The sequence below is a fragment of the Labrus bergylta genome, chromosome 10 (assembly GCF_963930695.1).
Source record: "Labrus bergylta chromosome 10, fLabBer1.1, whole genome shotgun sequence".
NCBI classification, from domain to species: domain Eukaryota; kingdom Metazoa; phylum Chordata; class Actinopteri; order Labriformes; family Labridae; genus Labrus; species Labrus bergylta.
In genome coordinates, this window is record NC_089204.1 from 27,321,027 (window position 1) to 27,343,613 (window position 22,587).

The 22,587-nt window shown below is 39.2% G+C and overlaps 1 protein-coding gene across 1 annotated transcript in view; it reads right to left on the bottom strand.

The window, feature by feature from the left end:
• Positions 1–14,253: 14,253 nt before the first annotated feature.
• wdr27 (WD repeat domain 27) overlaps positions 14,254–22,587 on the bottom strand; it is a 53,244-nt gene continuing 44,910 nt past the window's right edge. Inside the window, exon 24 of the mRNA XM_020632813.3 lies at positions 14,254–19,947. Coding sequence (XP_020488469.2) covers positions 19,858–19,947 — 90 coding nt within the window. The 3' untranslated portion in view covers positions 14,254–19,857. The remainder of the gene's footprint in view (positions 19,948–22,587) is intronic.

Sequence of the window (22,587 nt, forward strand, 5' to 3'; positions counted from 1 at the left end):
GGGATGAAGGTGAAGTAGGTGTTTTTACTCTCAAGGACAAAGTTGTGTTGATAAAGTGAACAAACCATGTTTAAAATAAACGCGAAACACAAACAATAAAAGCATTTTTATTTATTTAATCGGATTACTTTGTGACGAAACTAGAACAAAATTATGCAAAATACAAAATGTAATTGTCCTACATAAAGACATGATTGATCATATTTAAATATGTACATTTTCAATAAACTTTATTTCAAAGTAGATATCTACTCGAATAAAACAAATGCAGCGTAATGATGTAAGGTGAACATATAATAACAACAACAGGGACCTTGATGATAACAAAAACAAAGACATGTATGAAGCATAGGAGCCAGGGGACAACATCTCAAATCAGGTAGCCTACATTTGATTTAGTTCACTTTTAAAATATACTATAAAACTTCTAATTTAGATCATAAATTCACAGCTTTTTTTTGTTGTTGTCTGAAGTGATTATTTCAATGTAGAATTTTAAAATGTATAAATGTGGGGTTTTACTTCAGCAAATTTACATTTATGAATATAAAACTTTGCTTGAAATATAATGAGCTGTATAATTAAGTAACATAAATATTAGTAATATTATTTAGTTTACCTTACGGTTTACCACTGACTGTTAGAGGTTTGCTGCTCCTGTAATTTGATTGGCTGCTCGTATCACTGGAGGCTCGTGCTCGATTGACAACGTTGGACATCACAAACAAACTTTTGGCTTTTTTTTATCGTGTTTGAGTCTAAAATTCTTAAAAACTTTTTTAGGGTTAAAATGACAACAATTTTGTTTGAAACAAAGCTGGATATCGAGGACCGTGTTACTACTTTTACTTTACTTTCTTATTATGTGGAGAAGAAACGAAGGAGAGTTGATAATGATGGCTTTAACGACCACAAACTGCTATTTACTTTAATATTTACAGTCGATGCTATTTACTGACTAGGTGGAGGACATTCAAAGTCAAAACAGTGGAGGACGACGAGGAGGAGTAGAACTAATAAATGCAGTTTGCTCTTTCAAAATAAGATGAACTTACTTGACCAACTATAACCAATGCTTCAGACATCACACTCACAGCTGACATATTTTATAAATCTGCAAATTATTTTTCGTAATGCAGTTTTGGATCGTGATCACTCACTATTGTTGCATGTAATTTTTGTATTATTAACTAGTGACCATGGATGTGGACACAGCATTGGAGGTGGATCCCCATTCGTTCCTATGAAAGCTGCTCAGTGGCGCCAAGCCTCCAGGAAGTGCGCCGACTGTTAAAGCCAATTTTACATGGTGGCTTAACCTGGTATTGCAGCATCATGTGATGCCATTGGGCCCAAAAAGACTTTTCCCCGTGAGGTCACATTTGGAAAAAGACTTTTATAAATCAGCAGATACGTTTTTTTGAGGAACATAAACTTCCCTTTGCATGCTCTATGGGCCCAGGAACAATTAAGATCTGCATAGATTCACCACTGAGCAGCTTTCATTGGAATAAACGGGGCTCCGCCTCCAATGCTGTATCCATTCTATAGGCCTAATACATCAGTATGTGGCACATACGGCAAAAAAAGTCGAACGTCCATGTAACTTGGAGGCGCAGTTCTGTGGCTCTGATGCACTTTTTTATGTTTATAAAAATGTTTCTGAATTCGCCTTTAATTGCATTTTACAACATTTAGGACCTAAAGATCTTAAATCGGTGTTATCTAATTGTTCAATCAGGAAGTTTATGTGCCTAAAAATATATTACCTGCAGATTTATAATGTCTCTTTCCCAATGTAAGGTTATAGGATGGCAAAATGTGAAGCTGCAATACCAGGTTCGGCCACCAGGTAAAATTGGCTTCAATGGTCGACACACTTCCTGAGCGCTTGGGCATAACGCTGCAGGGGAGGGCTGCTCTCCAGTGCTCAGAGAAGAGAGTCCAGAGGTGTCAACGGCTTACGTAGAGGCTTTTAGCTGTCTCGTTAAGTTCTTAGTTTCATTTGTGGAAATAATCGCGTGATTTGCAGAACAAGCCGTTTAGCGCAATCTGTAGATTTATCCTGGGATTGATGATCCAACGTAACCCCTAACCCGAATCCAAGTTACAACATGCAATGCTAATTCATGTATACTGTCCTTCACACAGTCCTTTCTGTCCTCTTGTTTTTGTAAAAGGGAAGAGATTGGCCAGCCCAGAAGAAGACGTGATTGATGAATATTTGTTTTATGTTTTATTTATTTTTGTCAAAAACCATGCCATAAACAATCCATCCCCCATTTTCCCCTAGTCCCCCTTCCCCGATGAATCAGCTGATTATAGGTGGTATAAAATAAATCACTCCAAGCAAGCACAAAGTATAGAGTTGATTATGTGGGTAACTGCGATTTGACTTTATCAGTTTTTAATTAAAAACGTGCAGTACCAACAACGTCAAAGGGTGAAATCCAGCTATGTCTGCAATGTGGAACAAAAATAGAACATGAAAATTACCTCTAATACAATAGAAACTTTAGATGCTTTAACTTAGCTGGCCTGGCAAGCTGTGCCTTGCGTCTGGAGACTGTCAGATGTTTGCCAAGGCTTCCCTCTGCGGTGTCAAGGAAAGAAAAGCTGATACCTCTCATTCTTGGAGCCCTGTTGAGGGATCATAACAGAGCTGGATGTGGGTAGACCTGCATGCACCAATAGGATACGTCTCAGCGCTGGTTTGCGTCAATTGGAAATGTGCATTCCATTTAGAGGAAAGAAAGGGGGGGGGGGGGGTGTATGAAGAACAAACAGTTTCTTACCAAATGGGACGATTTCCTCTCAACAACATGGATTCACTAACCTGACAGAAATCAAAAACAGTAGTGATCGGTGAGTCAGACATTCAATTCATATGACAGTGCTCGGAGATGATAAAAGCATTCTGCGGTGACCGGAGAACATCCGATTGAAACTGTCAGGGGTGGAAAAAGTTGCAATGCTCCGCGGACTTGCACTCATTAAACTGTCAGTTGTAGTTTTGCAAGATGGGCTTGTAATCAGTTTGAATGTGTTCCACTGAAATTATGAATAATCAGAGTTTATTTTCAGATATGGAAGAAAATTGATTTCAGTGGCTGTTTCAGTTAAAAGGCCGAGTCCGACTGTAATCTCATGATGAGGGATACACAGATTATAAATTAGATTTCAGTTCTAGCTTGTTTAGAGAAAACTGTTTCACTCAAACCAAATAAGGGAAAACTCAATAAACTACATAAATGAAAAACAGGATGAGAAGAAGTGGAAAAAACCTCATTAGTCCGAAACAAAGACAACCCTGATTATAACCCCCCCCCCCCCCCCCCCCCCCAGACATGTAATAAAATAAGTTTGTTTTTTACGGAAGCGTATTGCATTCATGTGGAGAATTTTTTTTTTGGCCTGGTTTCTTGTTATAACGAGAAAAGATCGCGTTATTACGAGATAAAGATCTCGTTATAACGAGAATAGATCTCATTATAACGAGAAAAGGCATTAGGGTGGTGGAGATGAGGAGGTGCAGGTTTGTTTATGGGAGTGTACAGTACACCAGTGGCAGCTCATTACAACATTTCAGTATAAACACGTAGCAGGCAATTCCGGCGCCACAGTTATTTTTCATGGGGTTAAAGTATTCTCAGTAAATGCTTCAGCGTATCTTGAGACACCACGTAGCCAGCTTGAATGCAATTCAGATGCATGACTTTATATCGGTGAAGCATACCATATCTATTTAATTGATCCTGGAAGAATAACGTTATGTCAAGTAGGTCAGATTGTGCTTTGCTTTCCGTCTGAACGCTAAGTCAGCTCTGAACAAGCTCATGAGAATACCATCTGTATTACTCAAAGATGATAACATTTCCCAATGCCATAAACCAAGATGAAAATAAAACACAATCAAATCAACAACCATCATCATCGTCATCTGCCTGCCACAATGCAAACTTCATTAACCCTCTAGTATCTTTTTAGTCTTTGTAATGCGTGTCTTTTCTCGTTATAACAAGATCTTTATGTCGTAGTAACAAGATCTTTATCTCGTAATAACGACATCTTTAGCTCGTTATAACGAGATCTTTTCTCTTAATAACAAGATCTTTTCTTGTTATTAAGAGATAAAGATCTCGTAATAACAAGAAACCAGGAGAAAAAAAGAATTCCCCACATGAATGCAATATGCTTCTGTAGTTTTTCATTTAAATGAAAAAATAATATTTTTTAGATTAAATTGTCACATTTTTTAATTTCCTACAGAATGACGGTATACCGGCGGTGCTGATGGTGGAGGAGATGGTTGATTTGTTTGTGAAGTGATGTGCAATATAAAGTTATTCAACCAACTACTTAGGTCAAACAACTAACAGCTGCATTTAATCACCAACGACTAGTTTCACTGAGAAAAATGTTTCTGTAGATATTCATGAAGCATTTGTTTTCTTCCTTGTTTTTTATTTTTTATTTTTGCTCCCCCTGGCACTGCAGCTGTCATGAGTGGTACACTTGCCATAGAGATAAGCGGCACTGTCTATTGTTGTGAACATAGATTGATGTTTAAAAGTCAAGACCCAGAATTGAATATGATCCCACTTTTTTTTAGGTTTTCTTTCAGGGAGAAAAACGGTCTGATATTTGGACCAATACGGTAAACTTTATCTCCCTTAGCAACTGCAGAGCAAATTTATGCAGTGAAAGTGACCTTTTATCGTGATTGTATGCGTGCTAAGTCGTATATTTTCACACAAGAAGAGAAGAATAAAATTTACAGCAACACATTCACGTCAGACTTGTTTACACCAAAGCATGCCATTAAAATAGAGCAAAGAACACGTTGCTCTAATATTTTACTCAAAGCTCTTAATCTGCACTGCTCAAGTTTCCATCACTTTTAAGCTTTTTATTTTTACTTTCTGGGTCATTTGGACCGCACCTTGAGCAAATGCTTATCTAGTGCATCACTGAACCCGCACATAAAAAGTGGAATTCCTCTTTTTAATACCTCAAACACCAGAGATCTGGAGGAGTCACAAGCTTAAGGTGATGAACGTCAGTTGGTTTGATAAACAACGATAGTTTCCAGTTCTCTTCTCCAAGCTCTGACTTCACCACCAAGGTTTTATGTGTTTTTTAACAAAAAAAGAAAAAGGTTCAGTGTGACTCAGGAGCACAATCCAAAAAGGAAATCTGGCTTCTGAAATGTTTAAAGTACTGAGACCTGGGGAGAGTGACACATGTAACATGCAAACCTCACATCTTTGGCAAAATACAACAGTTCTGGGAATGATGAAAAAAAAATAGTTAGCTTAGATTTACTTCATGCAGCTCTTTAAGTTTATCATGCCAGATGTTGAGTAATGCCATTGAAAGAAATTTGGCCAGAATGGCTGGCATTGTAAAAATATGTTTGCGTAATCTCCCAAATGAGATGACCGCTCTATTTGCATGACAAATGCAATATATTGACATTAAGTGTTCAGATATGTGGAGAGAGGCAGCATTATCTTTGGATGTTTCTGTCCTCACTGCTCACTCTGTGTGCTCTTCACTCACTGAAGTAGTTTGTTTGGGGTTATAGCAGTTGCATCAGATGAATCGTATTTCTCTTCTAATCCAATGTGGCTGTTCACTTCTGAACAGTTTGCACGTTCTTACTGATCTGCAGCGTCCCTCTGCACCTTTAAGAAAAAGCTAAAGACCCAGCTCTTTCATGAATACCTACTAACTTAATGATGATGTGCTCCATATTATTGATGATGATGATGGTAATGACGATGGTTTTTGTTTGATAACGACGACTTATAAGATGGTTTCTATACTGATTAGAGCTCTCAAGAACTGCCCTCAATGTTGTGCTTTGCCTCTGGTCACTTCCTGTCAGCACCTGTGGTCACTTCCTGTCAGCACCTGTGTGTCCAATCAGACTCAAAGCTGATCGTTTGCTCTTACTGACATTGTTCCCTTTTTTTCTAGATCTTTACTTGTGTTGTTCTTACTCTCTGATGTACGTTGCTTTGGATAGAAGCGTCTGCTAAGTGAATTGTAGAATTGTAGTAGGCCTCCGCAACAAACAACAACTAAGACGCTAATTAAGACTAAGAGTTAGGTTGTTAAACTGACTAAACATCTCTCGAATTGTGAACATGGAGATATTTCTTTTTAACTTTCACTCCAATGAGTACAGCCCAAGCGGCAACCTCTGGTCTTAAAAAATAAAAGCCAATGAGGAAGTGCAAAATTCTGTAGCTCCTCGAGTGTCCGCTTGAGGTTGGCTCCAGGAACACCGGAAGTCAAATACACAGGACAGGCAAAACAGCAGTTAGTTATTGTCATCACTGACACACACTGTACGGGGGAGAATTTATTTTAAAACGGCTGAGTTTGGATTTCATGAACGATACGTGTTATCCGTAGTTAGGCGCATAGCTGACATGATTGACAGGTTGGGCGCAATGTAACGGGTCATCGAGAGGCTTAAAACCCGCCTCAGCTCCAGCTCTCAGCCTGTCGTTAGGTTGACTTAAAGTTAGGCTGAGACAGGATTTCCAACATGGTGGCTGCTGCTGATGAGCCTCCAGAGCCCCCTGCAGGAACAGACGGCTGACGACACTCAGGCTTTGTTTATAAATATTTACAGTCTTTGGTACCGCCACACAGCCCATATCTTTTGGTTCAGTTCTCACAATAGTTATTTTCATTGTCATATTATAGTGTTTTCTTTGCCAAACGTAGGTCAGTAAAATTTGACAGTCAGTGACTTCATTTGTTTGTGTCTCTCACCTCAATATGAAAGCGTGTGTGCGCTTGCTTATTTTCTCACGGTAAACTTTGGAAAAATGCATCCTCGCAACGTTTTGTTTCGTACGCTGGTTTATGGGAAGAACTGTACAGAAATAGAGCTTCAAGTGCAAGATAATGATAGTTTCTCTGTGAATCAATGTGAACTTGAACACACATGATAAATGCACCAAATGTGCTTTCACTAACTCTGTTATGTCCTTTTTCAACACTTCAGTGCTCTTAAAGCGATCATACCAAAGGCATCAAATACCAGACGAGAGATATCAGCAGGATGTCCTGCCAAAAAAAATCCTGCTTTAAGAATCCCTGAATTGTTCTCTAAGGTTTTGTGAGGCAAGACTGAGGAGTCAACAGGGGAGAAAGAAAACAGTGGAAAAACATTTAAGCTGATCCGTACTAACCGTAAATCATTAAATCGCAACCCTGCAGGACTTCCCGGTTGACTTTGTGGCTTTTAAAGAAATTCTTACTGTATTAAAACATGACTGCAGTCCATATACGTCCTCCTGCGTATTCGATAAACTTGATCCGATAAGAAGAATGGGTTACTTTTACTGTAATCAAGGATGTCAGTGACCTCATCAACTGGTTTCCGAAGAAGGGTTTTGAAGCCTAATGATTGCCATATTGGAAATGTAATTTTAACTAAACTTTGGGTCACCCTGTAAAAGTCAGACGTGGAGCTGAGGGCCTACTGGCAAACAGCTTCAAACGCCCGTCTGTCAGTCCGATCAGGGAAGCCCCTTATTATGCAAATGTTTGAATAACTCTTTGGCTAAATATGTTTATAATGGATGAGTTATAAGAAATCCCCCATGTACAGTGGTGACCAATGAAGAAAAAGCTATTGATACCAAACTCTCAGTTTGAACCAATTATGGTCGAGGAACTGCAGTTTTTTGGGCTTCCTCAATCGCTTCATTTTTCAACACTAGAGGTTGCCTCATAGTTTAACCCACTGCCTGTCTGTCAACCAAGTGGCAATCTCCATTGTTGAAAAATGAAGCTAATTTGGAATTGCTAAAACTGCTAGCTTGAAAAGCCCTGGAAGTCCATTTAACACCCATGTAAAAATTCAGTTCTGTGATTTTCCAATTGAGGCTGGCTGCAAATGCCAAAGAATCCCAGACAAAGTTGAATCTTAAACAAACTTTTGATCACGCTAGAAACAGGCAAAGAGGCAGAGCTGAGGCAGGCTATAAGCCTACTTACAAAAAGTTGCAACACGCCCACTTCACGTCTTTCGCTTAATGAAAACAACAGATGAGTTTGATTTAATGATACCAAATAGATTTCTGTTGTAAAAAATGGGCATTATGATATGGGAGCTAATGGGGATTTCTGGCTCTAGTGGACACTCGAGGAATTGCAGTTTTTGCACTTCTTCCTTGGCTTATCTTTCAATACTAGAGGTTCCTGTTTGAAGAACCAGTTACTTGAGAACTTGTATAAATATAACTTGTTTCCAGGACACTATATGTTTGCTTTCAAACTATCTTATTCCAGTTTGTTTTATATAAAAATATCTCACATACTTTGGCAAAGATCAGGCATTTAATCAAAGTGAGATAACCAATGTTTGACTTCTAGATTTCTCAAATGTTTATACGTATGTGACTTATGATTTGTTAGTACCACATATGTAGTTTCAACATAGCAGAATATTTCCTGAGTGGTTATGTGATTGGGCTTGGGAGAACACTTTACTGCTGTATTGTCACAAAGAGTACAAAATCAGATGATACGGCTTAAAAACTAGACCTGCAAAGCCTTTGTTTGTGTACAATTCCAAAATCTTAAGCAGAAGGATGAACAGAGGGAATCTTGTTTACTTCCTCTCTGGCCTGCAGGGCGGGTGGAAGATGGCAGGCTGTGAGAACCCTCTTAACTGCCTGCTGGTTGCTTGTGTTTTGCGAGGGTTAAACACACTCATATTTACGCAACTGTGCTTGTCATAGTGATGTAATTAGGCTCAGTCAAGCCATTAGGATTAGACGTATTCCCAGATGTGTATTTGAATTGCTGGACTTGAACACGATCAGTCTGAAATACATTGAAGCAGTTTAGAGTACTAATAAGAGTTCTGTTTCCCCAAATTAAAGTTTCAATGATTGGCTATCAGAGAGGTATTCAACATATTTATATGCCCTGTAAAAACAAATGCATGAGATGGACATGTTGCATACCTCGTGACTAAAAGTTCTACTTGAAAAGGTTACCGCACTTCATCAATTTTCAAGCAAAAAAAACCCCCAGAAAGCAACAATGCAGAAGAGCAAATGCTTTAACAAACACACAGCAAGATGGCATGATCAAAAAGGGATTGTTCACTTCAGATAGCAGTATGTTGAATAAGGGCATAGCCTAACCATAACAAACCTGGTTATAATATATGTAGACTAATATATTGGAGGACCAGTGGTCGAGTCAGTTGTCTCTCAAACGGGTGAGCGTTACGTTGACTAAAGTTTAACGTAATCATTATAGGGCTGGGAATCTTTGGGTGTCTCTCGGTTCGATTCGATTTCCATTCTTGGGGGCATAATTCGATTCAGAATTTATTTTCGATTCAAAACTATTCTGGAATCATGATTCAAAGTCTATTTTTTAATTTGGACATACTTCAGTCATCTGTGAGACTGGCTGAATTTCTTGCTGCTCCATTTGGCGTTCTACTGAGTTAAAGAGCTAGCATTAGCACTTAGCAGGGAGTGACTTCTTAGTTATGAATCTATCTCAGAAGATAAGAATCTCGTCTTTTACATGAATCCATTTTTTCTCTAGTAATCACCCAGCTACTGGGCACCAGAATTACCAGTCAGTTAAAATAATAATTATTCTGGCCTTGGATGCTGGTCATATGCTTAAACTAAAACGCAGCCGCCTGCCTCTTGTGCCACAGACTGACTGTAGCTCCAGTTAATGGGCTTGCTTTCCCCACGCTACAACCTGGATGTAAACAAGCAGTGAACAGATTGCATCTCTTAGGAACATTGCTATTTGGCAGTATTTTGCTCTAGAAAATTGAGGTAAAGTTGAATGCATGCTGCGTCAGATGAAACTGGCATATTGACCGGAGTAGGGCGTTCAGCAAGTTTAGCACAAACATGTGGTTGTTAGGCTGAAGGCAGGTGATGCGAGCAGTGCTTACATTAGCCACACTCCGCAAACCAAATTTCATCTTTTACCCACATTAGATGAAACAGAATTAAAATTTCTGCTTAACAGACCAGGACATTAGTGTACTTGGAACATCCCCTGGTTCCATCCTCAGCTCCTGCAGTGTCCTTGGGCAAGACACTAAACCCCAAATTGCTCCCACTGCATGTCCAGCGGCATGTGAATCTACTAATGGGCTGTTCATGTTGCAGCGTCTCCTATAAGTGTATGAATAGAATGAAAATGGAATGGAATGAAACCATTTACGAAATACAGTGGATATGCAGTTTTTGAACATTTAAATAGATTTTACAGGAGACAAACAGGTAGAGGGGCAGGTAAATGGAGATTCAAAGCTAGCAAGCTTGTATGTCCTGCACTCTAGCAGATCTTGAAGTCCTGCAGGCGGGGCAAATCAATTTAAGAAAAACTTTAAACTGGATGCAAAACAGCCAGAAGTGCAGGATGAGTCATCAACATTTTCTAATGTTTTCCAGCAAACTAAAAACTGTAAAATATCATTAGGAAAACCAACAAAAGGACTATTCAGTCACTGATGAACCAGAAACGGGCAAATTTAAAACAATAAATGTAAGACATATGTGATAAATCATCTTTTCTGAAGCCAGCTTTCACTCATACTTAACCACATGTAGGTTAATGGCTGGAGGGATTACATAAGAACAATCAGCATGCTGCTTCCACTGTCCTTTCTCACAATTACATTTTCATTTTGGGATGCAATCATTGCGTAATGACTTCCAGATTCCCTTTTTCCATCTTTGTGCTGATGGGGTTGCTAAGAGTTATGACAGAGCAGAAAGATATATTAAGCAAATGTATAAGAGTTGAAGGACCGGGAGAATCCTGGACTCACTTTCTAGAAAATGTTTGAAAGTATTACCGTACTTAAATATCGAGGGGGAACAACAAAACGGGGACCAAGAAAAAGATTGATGTGTTTGTTTAGGGAATGAAAGGCCCATACACAGTGCTGTGTGAGAGTGAGATATCCTCAGTGCAGCATAGAGGAGGAGGAGGAGGAGGAGGAGGAGGAGGAGGAGGTGGAGCTCTGGCCTTGGGTCTCTGGGTACAGAAGGTGCTGCAGCGTAGCTAAAGCTCCACAGCCTATATACAAACACATCCAGCATTGTTGTGGCTCATGGAGGAGACTTCAACAAGTTTCTCTTCAAGTATATAATTCCACAACATCTATTTTACAAAGGACAAAAGCTTATATAATGTTTTTTGCCTCTTAAATACCTCTACTTCCATTTCAGAGACCAATATTCTCTGCACTTTACTGCCTTTACGTGAGAGTTAAAGTTTTAGATTTTGTTGTTGATTTCCCAGAAAATTGCAACGAGCAGCTGGAAATTGCAGGGTAACTTACGATGCTCCAGCAACAACTTTATTACCAAATTAGACTGACACGTTTCGGCTTGTGGCCTTCATCAGGGTCCTGAACATGGTTTAATTTGTTAGTTGATCTTCATGCTACAAGTGTTGCTGGACCTTTCGCTCTCCATGCACCTTGGTAGTAAGTGAAGTTGTGCCAGAAAATCGCACTCCGCTTCTTCAGGGTAACGATGCAATACTTAACGTGATATGTTGACCATGATAACAATAATATCATGATACAGCGATTCTGCAATAACTGGTATATTGTAATAAAAACACATAATGAAACATCACAATATCTTATTTACTGTCGAATACAAAATGCTCCTGAAAATAGAAAGTGCAGGATTAATGTATTTATCACTGAAAATTTGTGTCAGTTTGACCTCTTATCACTCCTTCTTGAATTAATTTTGTGTGCTAGACAAACAAAGCAACGCAAACAGAACATAGAGTAGACAAAGACAAAAACAATACTGCAAAATACTGAGACATCAACTGGTATAGACCTCTTACCACTCGTCATACCTTTTTTGTCCACTGCTGTCTCACTTTATCCCACTTTGTTCTTCTTTAATCCCGACATCAACTTCTTCTTCTTCGGTTCACATTATCCTAATTCATGTCACGCCAGCCTGAGGAGTCATGAAGTACTGACGCTCTGAGTACATTGGAAGATAAATCTGTTTAGGGCACCATATTTTTAATTTCTGAAAAATATCAATATTTGACATCAGTAATTTAATAATTGTATCAAACAAGTCGGGATGGCGGTATATTGACCTTTTGACATTTTCTAAATGGTTCATGAGTAATGACAAAAACACAAACGATCATTCCTCTCTGCAGATGTCCTCAATAGTTTCTAAATAACGTGTAAACTAGAAAGCTATTTTCCAGATTCACAGTTATGGATTAACGGTATACTTCCATACTCATACTAAAATTCAGCGATGGTCCCAGAATCCAACCATTGCCATCTGGAGGATTTTAGGGGAAATTCCGTTTTAATATCATAGAGAAAAGCATGTTTGTAAACTATGACGATTGCTTGGCTTTTTGTACTAAACCAGACCGTTTCCCCCTGAAATGTTGAAAGAGGATTGTTAAAGCAGTTTTCCTTTTAGGTCGTTACTGGAGATAATTACAACGCCAACCGCTGCATTCTTGTTGATAAAGTCAGTCGGCCTTTCCTGTCTGAGCGATGCAATAATCATCCGACTTATTTACCCTTTTTAAACCCTTATTTGTAAACCGGCATCTTAAATTTCATCTTTGCTGCTCTTGGCCCACAGTGAACCCAGTCTAGTGATTGGTTAACTTCCAGGAATCCCATGATGGAGGAGAACATCATGCTGGTTTTCTGATTCTGTCTGTACACCAAGTTAAGAGCAACAAGTTAAGAGTGTAGCTCAGCCATTGTGAAGAACAAACAGTCTGAATCTTTGCAAAATCAAGTTAACTGTGAGTTTATTCAAAGGTATGAACGCCTGGCACAATATGACCATGAGCAACGTCACAACCTGAAGCTATTCCTCGTACATAAGCTGGTTAGGCAGGATGGTGGATGATGCATTCAATCTTTCAAACGTTGCTGAAACACTTAACCTGAGGACTACTACATCATTCTGCTCAGAGCTTTATTCACCTGCTTCATTGTTTGGCAAAAAAAGACCCTAAAAGAACATAGAATAAAAACAGGAATATCAAAAAGAGACAGATGTTGCTATTCTCCAAACATGATTTACTCTACAATAAGAGGATATTCTTGTGAACCAAATACTACAATAAAGCTTTAGCTGAAGTAAAAGTGAAAACAAGATCAGACTTTTATAACACTAAAAACCATCCCTCTGATGGATATTTCTGGCTGTTATTTTTTAACTTTAATCGCTCTGATTTCAAACAGAACAAAATAAAATCTTTTCTACTTGTAAAAACAAACATTTACTTTGCTCCTTTGAGTTGGTGTATCAAGAAATCGTCTTTTCTCTGTTATTTCCCTCCGGTTGGGTACAATACAAGTGTATTGTATGGTTTGGTATCATATCCTCCCAAGCATCATGGCGGAACATACTTGTTAGGTTAGCTTCAATATACTGTATATAAGAAGAATGATTTACTATTTGTATTTTGCATCATTGCAAATCCTTCCAAGCATCATGGCCGATTTTAACCATCACAATACGATACAATACAACACAACACATATGCATTGTATGGTCCTGCAACCAACCGGCACCTGAGAGCGTAGGTCGGCTGTTCTCGGGGTGTTTCCCTGTTGGTCATGTATCGTGTCATGTTATATCATATTGTATCGTATCATTGCAGCTGTCTTTCAAGCATTATTGCCAATTTCAACCGCTATACGATACAAAACAATAGATATTTTACCGTTTCGTATCGTATCGCATTGCATTGCATCATTTTGCATCGTATCATGTCCTAACCGTACAGCTCCACTGGTTCCGACGACGGATAGCGTCTCAACGCTTTATATTCATTTCCTATCGAGAGCCGGAGAGGCTGTCACGCAGTTCATTCTAGGATCGTTGTGGCGAGTTTTGAGAGGGACCAGAGCTCAATTCTAACCTACAGCAGAAAAACTTGGCAATCAAGAGTGGCTGGAGAGGTAGAGAATGGAACAAGCCCACTTTTCAGTGAGTAAACGCCCATCAAGCTGCAAGTCGAGTGCTCTGACATGATCCCAAGCGTCCTCGCCTGAAGCTGTGGAGCCTTAATGTAACTTGTATGCATTGAAGGAAACCTGTGTGTAAGTTAAAAGAGCTAAAAAGTAAGACATGAAACAATCTGATGCTTTTTGTTGAATTCAGAGTTAATCTCCAAAGTTAGAAAAATCAACACAGATGCTTGAAAACTAAATTTCAGTAAACTAACAAAGTATTGGTTTTATTATATTAATTCCACATTAGAAAATCAAAAGCAGAACAATAAACAAACAGGCTACACAAACAAACGTGTGCATCAATCACAATAGCTCACTGAAGGGGAACACCACCACATGTGCTGTTAATTCCTCAACATGATTACAGAGGAAAGCATAAAAATCACTGAGCGAGGAAATAGATTCTGTCATAAAATGAAGGAATTTCCTAATGGTAGAGGTTGTTGTTAAAGTGCAGAGGAAAGGTTGATGAGGTGAGTCAATGAATATCAGAAATGAGCAGAGACCAAACAGTTTATACTCAAGACGCCAAAACATCTCGTCTTGCCTTTCCACCTTGGCTTACTGGAGACTTTCAAACTGGTTCTTGGACTTTATTGAAAAATCTCATAATGCAGCATTTTGTTTTAGCCTCAAATAGGCTTTGATTTGTTGAAGAAGACGAACGGGAGTCAGGACTGGACCGAACAAACTGATCTTTCTATTCTATTTTTACATATCAGGATTGAGTTACTGTTTGAAGGAATTCCAAAGGCTCAACGGGGGTCCAGTCTTGTAGAGCGATCTGGCGTCTCATGTTTCTCACTTCTGTTTTCCCCATTTTTTCCCGCTACCTTCATGAGGGCCTTGTGCTGATTTATCAGAGTGTTAAGCACCCATAGTTTATGCCTTGCACCCTGGATGACACCATCTGCTACTAATCGGTATTTCCGTCGTTGTCTGCACACAGCAGCTCAGAACATCTCGGGACAGAGTCAAGTACTGAGAGACTGACTTCTTGTTCTGGCTCTTTCCTGTGTGGCTCCATCTGGATATTTAACCAATAAATACTAGTCACTCCGCATCTTACCGTACACTTTGCAGCTCCCATATGTGTTAGCAAGCAGCCCTACTATGAGATTTACTGAACGCTGAGATGTGTGCTATATCATTCAAGCCAAAAGTAGTAGTATGTAATCTGTAGGCCACATGAGGAGAAACACAGGAGGCTAACAATGTGGACGCTTTTTTTTTTTTGTTACATGAGCATGTGTATGATGAGAGGGAAAATGTTCCACATGCAGGCATATCATTTCTAACTTCAGTGATGAACAGTCATACATCAAACTGTTGTGTTCCTCTTCTTTAATTCTGGTGACATCACCTGTGTAATGTGTGTTTGCACAGCTGTTTTCAAATATTTCGTTTGGATGCTTCTTGACAGCACGGTGTTGTTTTTCTGTGTATGTATTTTATGCTGATGACGTTAAACTTTCTGCTGCTGGCATCGCTTTATATTTTATATTTAGTGTCTTCTGCTGGAAGTGCTTACTCCCCAAAGATGGTGCAACGTGCTGCTGCTGCTGTGAAGATATATTTAAATAAAACAACATACAGTATTTTATCAGGAAAATTCTCATAAAGCCAGAGGGATACTCGTTTAGTTTAAAGGCTCAGTCAGACGTTTATGTTTATTATCATTACTGATGCATTAACTGAGCAATATGTTGTAATGAAAATGGTCGAGACAGACTCTATTTAGAGTTAAATATACAATATTAACAGTATTCTTAGTAGTATCAGTACAAGTACATATATAATGGGATCGTCAGGTACTCATGCGGAATAACTCACCTGCTCTCTGCAGAACTAAACTGTTGTAATTTTAGACTGACTCTTTCTGTAAAGGCCCAGCTCTTCATATGAAGTTGGGTCCGTCAAGTACACAAACAAATAATCGATTGCTCGCAAACTATATATTTATTTTACTTTTTAAAAATATGTCAAACTTGCTTTGAGGTGGTTTTCTGTAGTGTTCTGTGTGTTGTCGGGTTTGCCTGATGGAGGTCTAGTACAGAAACGTTAGTTTGCAAGTTAGACGATGTGCGGGAGTTTACCTTTAAGTTTTGATGGACACATTGCTCTCCTGCGCACCTGTCTGATGAAATATATGTGCAAAGGTTTTTCTATTTTGAATTTTTTAAAAGGCAAAACAAGTCTTTAGGACCATTCTGCCATAGTTGACTTTCACTACAAAACACATGAAATAAAACCAGCAACAGTCACACCCATCGCTTTGTGTTCCTGATGCTCCATGTCTTATGGCCTTTTATTTACACTCTGTGTTTATAGCAGACGTTGAAAGCTTTAATCCAGTGTGTATTATACAGCCAAACAAACAAACTGATACTCTTACTTATTTTCTTCTCTAACAATTCCTAGAGCAGTATGTAATATTGAGGAAAGCTTTTAAAGACTCGCAGGAGTTCCAGCTATATGACCGCAGTTTTTGATGTGTGCACAAATATTCCCCTCCCATGACTTTGAGCTGCACCGAGTTCATGAAAACAAAAGAACAGAGATACTCAGATCTCTTCTGGGAGTCATTAGACTGCACATGTTTCATGATGTATATCTTTTTTTTATATATATGATGTGATCATGAGAGAGTGAAGGCCTGAAGGGAGTGAGTGAACAACCAAAACACTTCAAGGGAAATGTTGCAGGTGTCTACAAAGTATATTTGAGTTTTGAGATGATGCTGTGATGCAAAAATGAATTTTGACATTGTGAGATTGCTCTGTATCTTCCCCCTGTGTGACATTCTGCTCTGATCAGTGCTGTCATTTCTGTATCCAGTGTCTTATTTATCTGAACATATTGATACAGGCTGAGTTCTTCCCTTTCAAATCGAATGACATAGTTTTCGGAGATATCAAACTTTGGGCCAGATTGCGTTATGATGTTCGGGTGCGGCTGCACTTAAAATCCTTTTATTTGCAAGTATAAGCCCGTCATTCTTTACTGGTGAGATCAATGCAGGGAGTTCACCAAAAACGACCTCACACAGACGAGGAATGTGCTCGTACATCGATATATCATATTAGTTTTGGGGACGTGTACACTCTGAATCTTGGAGTAGCAGGTTAATTCATTCAGGAGAAGATACTCCCAAAACACACATTCTCACACACACACACACACACACACACACACACACACACACACACACACACACACACACACACACACACACACACACACACACACACACACACACACACACACACACACACATTCCAGCACAATATAATGGAGAGAACATAGCTACATAAATTTACTTTAGGACAATTTATTATGTTTTGTTCCAGTAAAACGTCTCTGGTGCTTGTAGGAACACTAAAGCTCACCCTGACAGGGAAGACTACACTTTGCCAGTGCATACCTTATATCTGTGGCATAAAAAGCATTAACAAACAAACATATATAATCACCCCATAACTTCTAGCAGCCAGAGCTATGCTCTATCAGTTTCTGTCATGAGGAACCATGTTGCTGTTATTTCATGTGCCAAACTGAGGCCAGGCTGGGCAGAACAATCATCAGAAGTAATCTGTCTCTATCAATTAAAGCTGACTGTCCAAAAAACTAAATCCAGTCCAGACCATTGGACAGGTGACAAGTCAGAGTCATCCTCTCAGTCTGAGGGATTTAAGATCATGGAGCCCATCAGTAGGTTGTTTCTTTCAGTCATCACTGTCAGCGTCAGTTAATAAGTCAAATACAATTTATATTCAAAATGGAGAGGGGATGAGTGACACTTAACATTTAAATCCGTTACAGATACAAACTAATTTTCCTTCAGCCGTTCTTCAGACAGTCTAGGGCAACATGTCAGCGAAGTAGGAAATAGTAAGCGTATGAGTGAAAATATGTGCCCTGATTTTTAAATAGAAAATGAAAAAAAGGGGGTTAGCAGGTGCAGTATTCTCAGATCTTTTGTAGAATTATACAAAAAATAACTTGGAAAGAAAAAGTGTAACGTTAAACCAAAAAGCAGATTCAGTGCAGTGTCATGCAGTTCCATTGTAATTGGAAATTGTTTTCTTCTTGATGATTGGTAGAACAAAAATGAATGTTACTTGTGTTGTAAGTATTGCATATAATTGTACATTCTGTGACAAGCAGGCTTAAATAACAGCCTGGCTGTTTAAGCATTTAATTAGCATTAATCTACCAATATTGCATTTTTGCCTTCAAAGGATATGACAGCTGAAGAGAGACAGGAAATATGGGGAGGAGGAGGAAGGGTGATGTCAAGCTGCAAAGGGCCGAGGTCGAGGTTTATTATCAATATGAATCCATAATATTTCCTGAAAAGTGGTAAGTCTCTTGGCAGGTATAACGTTTTAATTACACGCTGAAGTTTTATTACCTCAACCGAAGAATGCCAGACATTATAAATGCTTTAACATACTGTGCTCTCCCAGCCCTGAGGAGAGAGAGAGAGAGAGAGTGAGTGCAGTGACAGAGTGAGTGCAGTGACAGTGTGAATGCGATACAAAAACTGTCAGAGGTACTTTTGGACAAGAGGAGCAAGTACCAGGAAACAGTCTTTGTTTATCCTCCTGTATGTCATCACTCTTTCACCACTGCTGATGGGCACCTCACGTCCACTCTGCCGATATGTTAGTGTGTGTATTGGTGGTTGTCGCGTTAGTGTCGCTGTGCACATGGCATGAAACTTGTACCTTGTATGTTGATCTGAGATCGGTACAGAATCATTTTTATTTGAGAGGACTGATTACAGCTGATCAGTGTCAGGTCACCAGCTGGTCGATTGGTACATCTCTGGAAGTTTATAGATAATCTATGAAAGAATAAAGTATAACATGTAAAATAAATAAAAATGAAAAACACAAGTAGGCCCAGAGTAGAATTTTGAGGCACACCTAATATACTTAAACACACAAGTTGAACATTTGCTTACACAGTATGTAGAAAACACTCTGACACTTTACAAGAACTGTAGGTCACATATAACATGCTGCACCAGTTTATTTACACATGGCATACACATTAGCAGCTATGTAGACCTGTTAAATCCTAAACCTAACCATCAGAATCCTTCTTTTTTTATATAACAGATGAGTGTTGCTTGCTTTTTGTTGAGACTAAGGCAGAGAAGAGTAAATGTACAGCACAAACAATGTAGACGGGTGTGTCAGTATGAACAGTAGTTGCATCTGTTAGTCTGGCAGCTAAAGAGGTTGCACCCAGCTGATGTCATGGCTGTGTGCTGATCTGTTAAATTGCGGCAACGACCATTGAAATAAACGCACGCCTGTTACAAGAACTGAACAAACAAAATCCGACCATTAAGAGTGTGGAGGAACAGATAGGAATAATAGCTGCTCAAATTGTCTTGTGTAATGTGCATCTTGACTGTAATTGTTTAAATAATTACAATAATGTGGTTAATTGAAAAGATGTTCAATCAAACTGACATCTCTTTGAATCGTGTTCCAATGATGTACATACTGGAAGTTTAACAGAGAGGAGTGAGCTCAGATGGGTGTCTCCTCTGAACATTTTGAAACAAAGAAGTAGGGGAACACAATAAGCACATAAACCAAGAAAAACAAACCCTCCATAAACTTGTATCTATTTTTGATCTTCTTTTAACCAACAACTCAAAACAAAACCTTTCATGTTTTCCTCTCCCAGTAAAAATCCTAGCCGTGGGGTTGGAACTGCTTTAATGAAACCTGCATGGTCTGTGCTGGAGCCTGGTGTGATTAAGCAGTCATGTTGGAGATGCTCTACACAGCAGCACTTGTGTCATGAGAAATACTCGCCCCTCTGCTGGGCTGAAACAGTCGCAGATTTCCATCCAGGGTCCCAGTCAGCAGCTAGGGGAGAAATAACAATGTGTTAGCATTAGACTGTAACTCGCAGAATGTAAAAATGGAGGCAGCAATTGCGTTTGACATTTTTGCAGTCCCTATCTTGTTTCTTGGTGCAAGAAGTAAGTCACAATGCTTTGATGAGATGTTGGAGCGGAATAGGAGAGAGGGGCTAGAAAACATCAAGTTATCATAACTTAATGGTCAACAGGCAGGGATAATTTATTAGCAATACACGGTTCCCAGAATGACCCTTCTGTTGCACTCATAAAACTAATGTAAGTCTACAATGCTGGTTAAATGTTATGTCAAAGCTGTAACTTAGCCATCTGCCACCGTAGCTCCGGTTAATGGGCCTGCTCACCTTGTTCTAATGTAAACCACTACAGTGGAGAGATGGCATGGTGTCAGAGAAGTGCAGGCAATGGTTGGCAAATGCATGTCGTAAAGTGCCACACTTTTCAGCGACATTTGAAATAGTCATCTAATTTCTTTATTGAAAGAAGTGATGACCTGTGTTAATAGCAAGCAAACGGCAACACTCAGTATGGCTTGAACAGTGTTTAAGCCATGTAAAATACATTGTCCTGACTTTTGACTGTTTTCTTCCCTTTAAACTAGTCGACTATACTGGATTACATTTTTTTTGGTGGGAAATGAGTTGCGAGGAACATCCCTTGTCCCTTGAAGTAATTCAAACTTGTGAGTTATTCTGATTTCAACTTGAGTGTTTTCACATGGAGCTGTGTGTGGATTGATTCCCTTTTGGACCCAACCTCAAGTGGCCACTTGGGGAACTGCAGTTTTTTGGCACTTCTATGTTGGCTTTAATTTTCAGCCCTGAAGGTTGCAGGTGGTTTTACTCATGTGGGTGATATATCCCAGGAACAGTGTCACACATTTCTCATCTTTTTATGGCTTTCTATTTAGGGGAGCAAGTTGCATAACACCACAGCTGCTTCCTTTAGCCTTTTGCTGTATGTCAAAGCACTTTGTAAACCTGTGTTTTTAAAATGTGCTATATAAATAAAGTTATTATTATTATTATTGTTATTATTATTATTGTTTAAGAGTACATGCAACCCAGAGGTCAAGATCCATAGTTTGTTTTCATAGAGATATGGATTTTCCTTACCTGAAACGTTTTATTAAAAAACAACAAAATAAAACATGAGGCTGCCTTCATAAACTTTGTTGTGCAACTTAGTTTTTGACAATAATAAGGGCTTAAAGCTCCTGCCAGCGGCGGTCATGATGAGTCGACTGTTTGCAGATTAATAAAGCACCCACACATCAATAAACTTACAGCAACCCACATCCTGCACGCCCATTTAATCTTCCCAGTACTCAAACACACACACACTGCCACGACACACATACAAGCACTTAGACACAATAAAAATAGGACACAAGAAGTAGTTATCAGCAGAGGGGAGGATTATCTCATCTGCATCTATCAGCCAGTACAGCGGTCAGGGAGCATTACCTCAACACTCGGACAGCCAATCAGCAGCAATTGCAATCCCTCCATTTAGACTTTGGATTGAGGTTTGTCATACATATTCATATCTGTTGCTACTAAAAGGAGATTACATAATGTTAAGGGAAAATCAAGCAGCCCTAATTTTCATAAATACAGGAAGTGTGGCAACAGAGCGTGTATTAAACCATTCGCAATCTATTTAATTCCACTTCAAACCAAGTGCAACCTTAAATCCCCCTCAATGGAGGAGCTCAGTCTTTTTTCCAAGTGGGGTTACATAAGGATCTTTTCAGCAGTGGAAGTTGAAGTCGATAGTAAGTTTATAAGCCACAGGAGATGCTGCTCAGCTCGGTCCCCTTATCCCCTCGTTCATTGACATGAGCTCACAGTTTATACACCTGAGCCACCAGGTAACTCTCTCCAGTTTCCACAGAAGTTTCCCTCCTCTCTCTTTCAGACCTGTTGAGTCCTTCTGCAGAAGATTTTCCTCTCCCCTCTTCAGTCCATGTAGAAAACCTTTTGTATCCAAAGTTACAGTGTTTCATAGAAAGCTGTAAATTGCACTTTCTTTAGTTTGGTGGTCTCAAACGAAGCCTGCTGACCTGAACAGCTGATCCGTGCCCCCTGCAAAGTACAGCAGAATCATATTTATAGATGTTTTGGTCTCTTTTATGTTGTGAAACGGATCCTGTCAGTCTAGTCAGAACCTCATACAACCCCACTTCAAAAAACTGAGCTGTTCCTTCAAAGGCCTTAAAAGCCTCACAAATACTACACGATTTCTAGGTGGTCGTAAAGTCAAAGTATTTTTTTAAAGTATACTAATAGCAGGAATCTGGGAAACAACGTTTTGCCAAGCGGTGATAAAAACCACATTTGATGCAACTTTAGTCCAAATTTTTTTTCCCCATGTACTAAAGCTGTTTTATGCAGGAGAAATCATCTTTTACCAGTAAGCAGATGTCTTTGCTGGGAAAGGGAATTTAAATAGCTGAGAATGACTCAAACGTTCAACGACTGAACGGACATGTGATTGTTGCTTTTTCTTTTCTTTTCTGTCCCAGGTGTATGTGGAGCCCATAGATCAAAGGATTCCTCCAAGAAGACAACCAAGTAAGCACCAACACAATCATTGACTAAAGCATGTGTTGCACTTGTGTTTT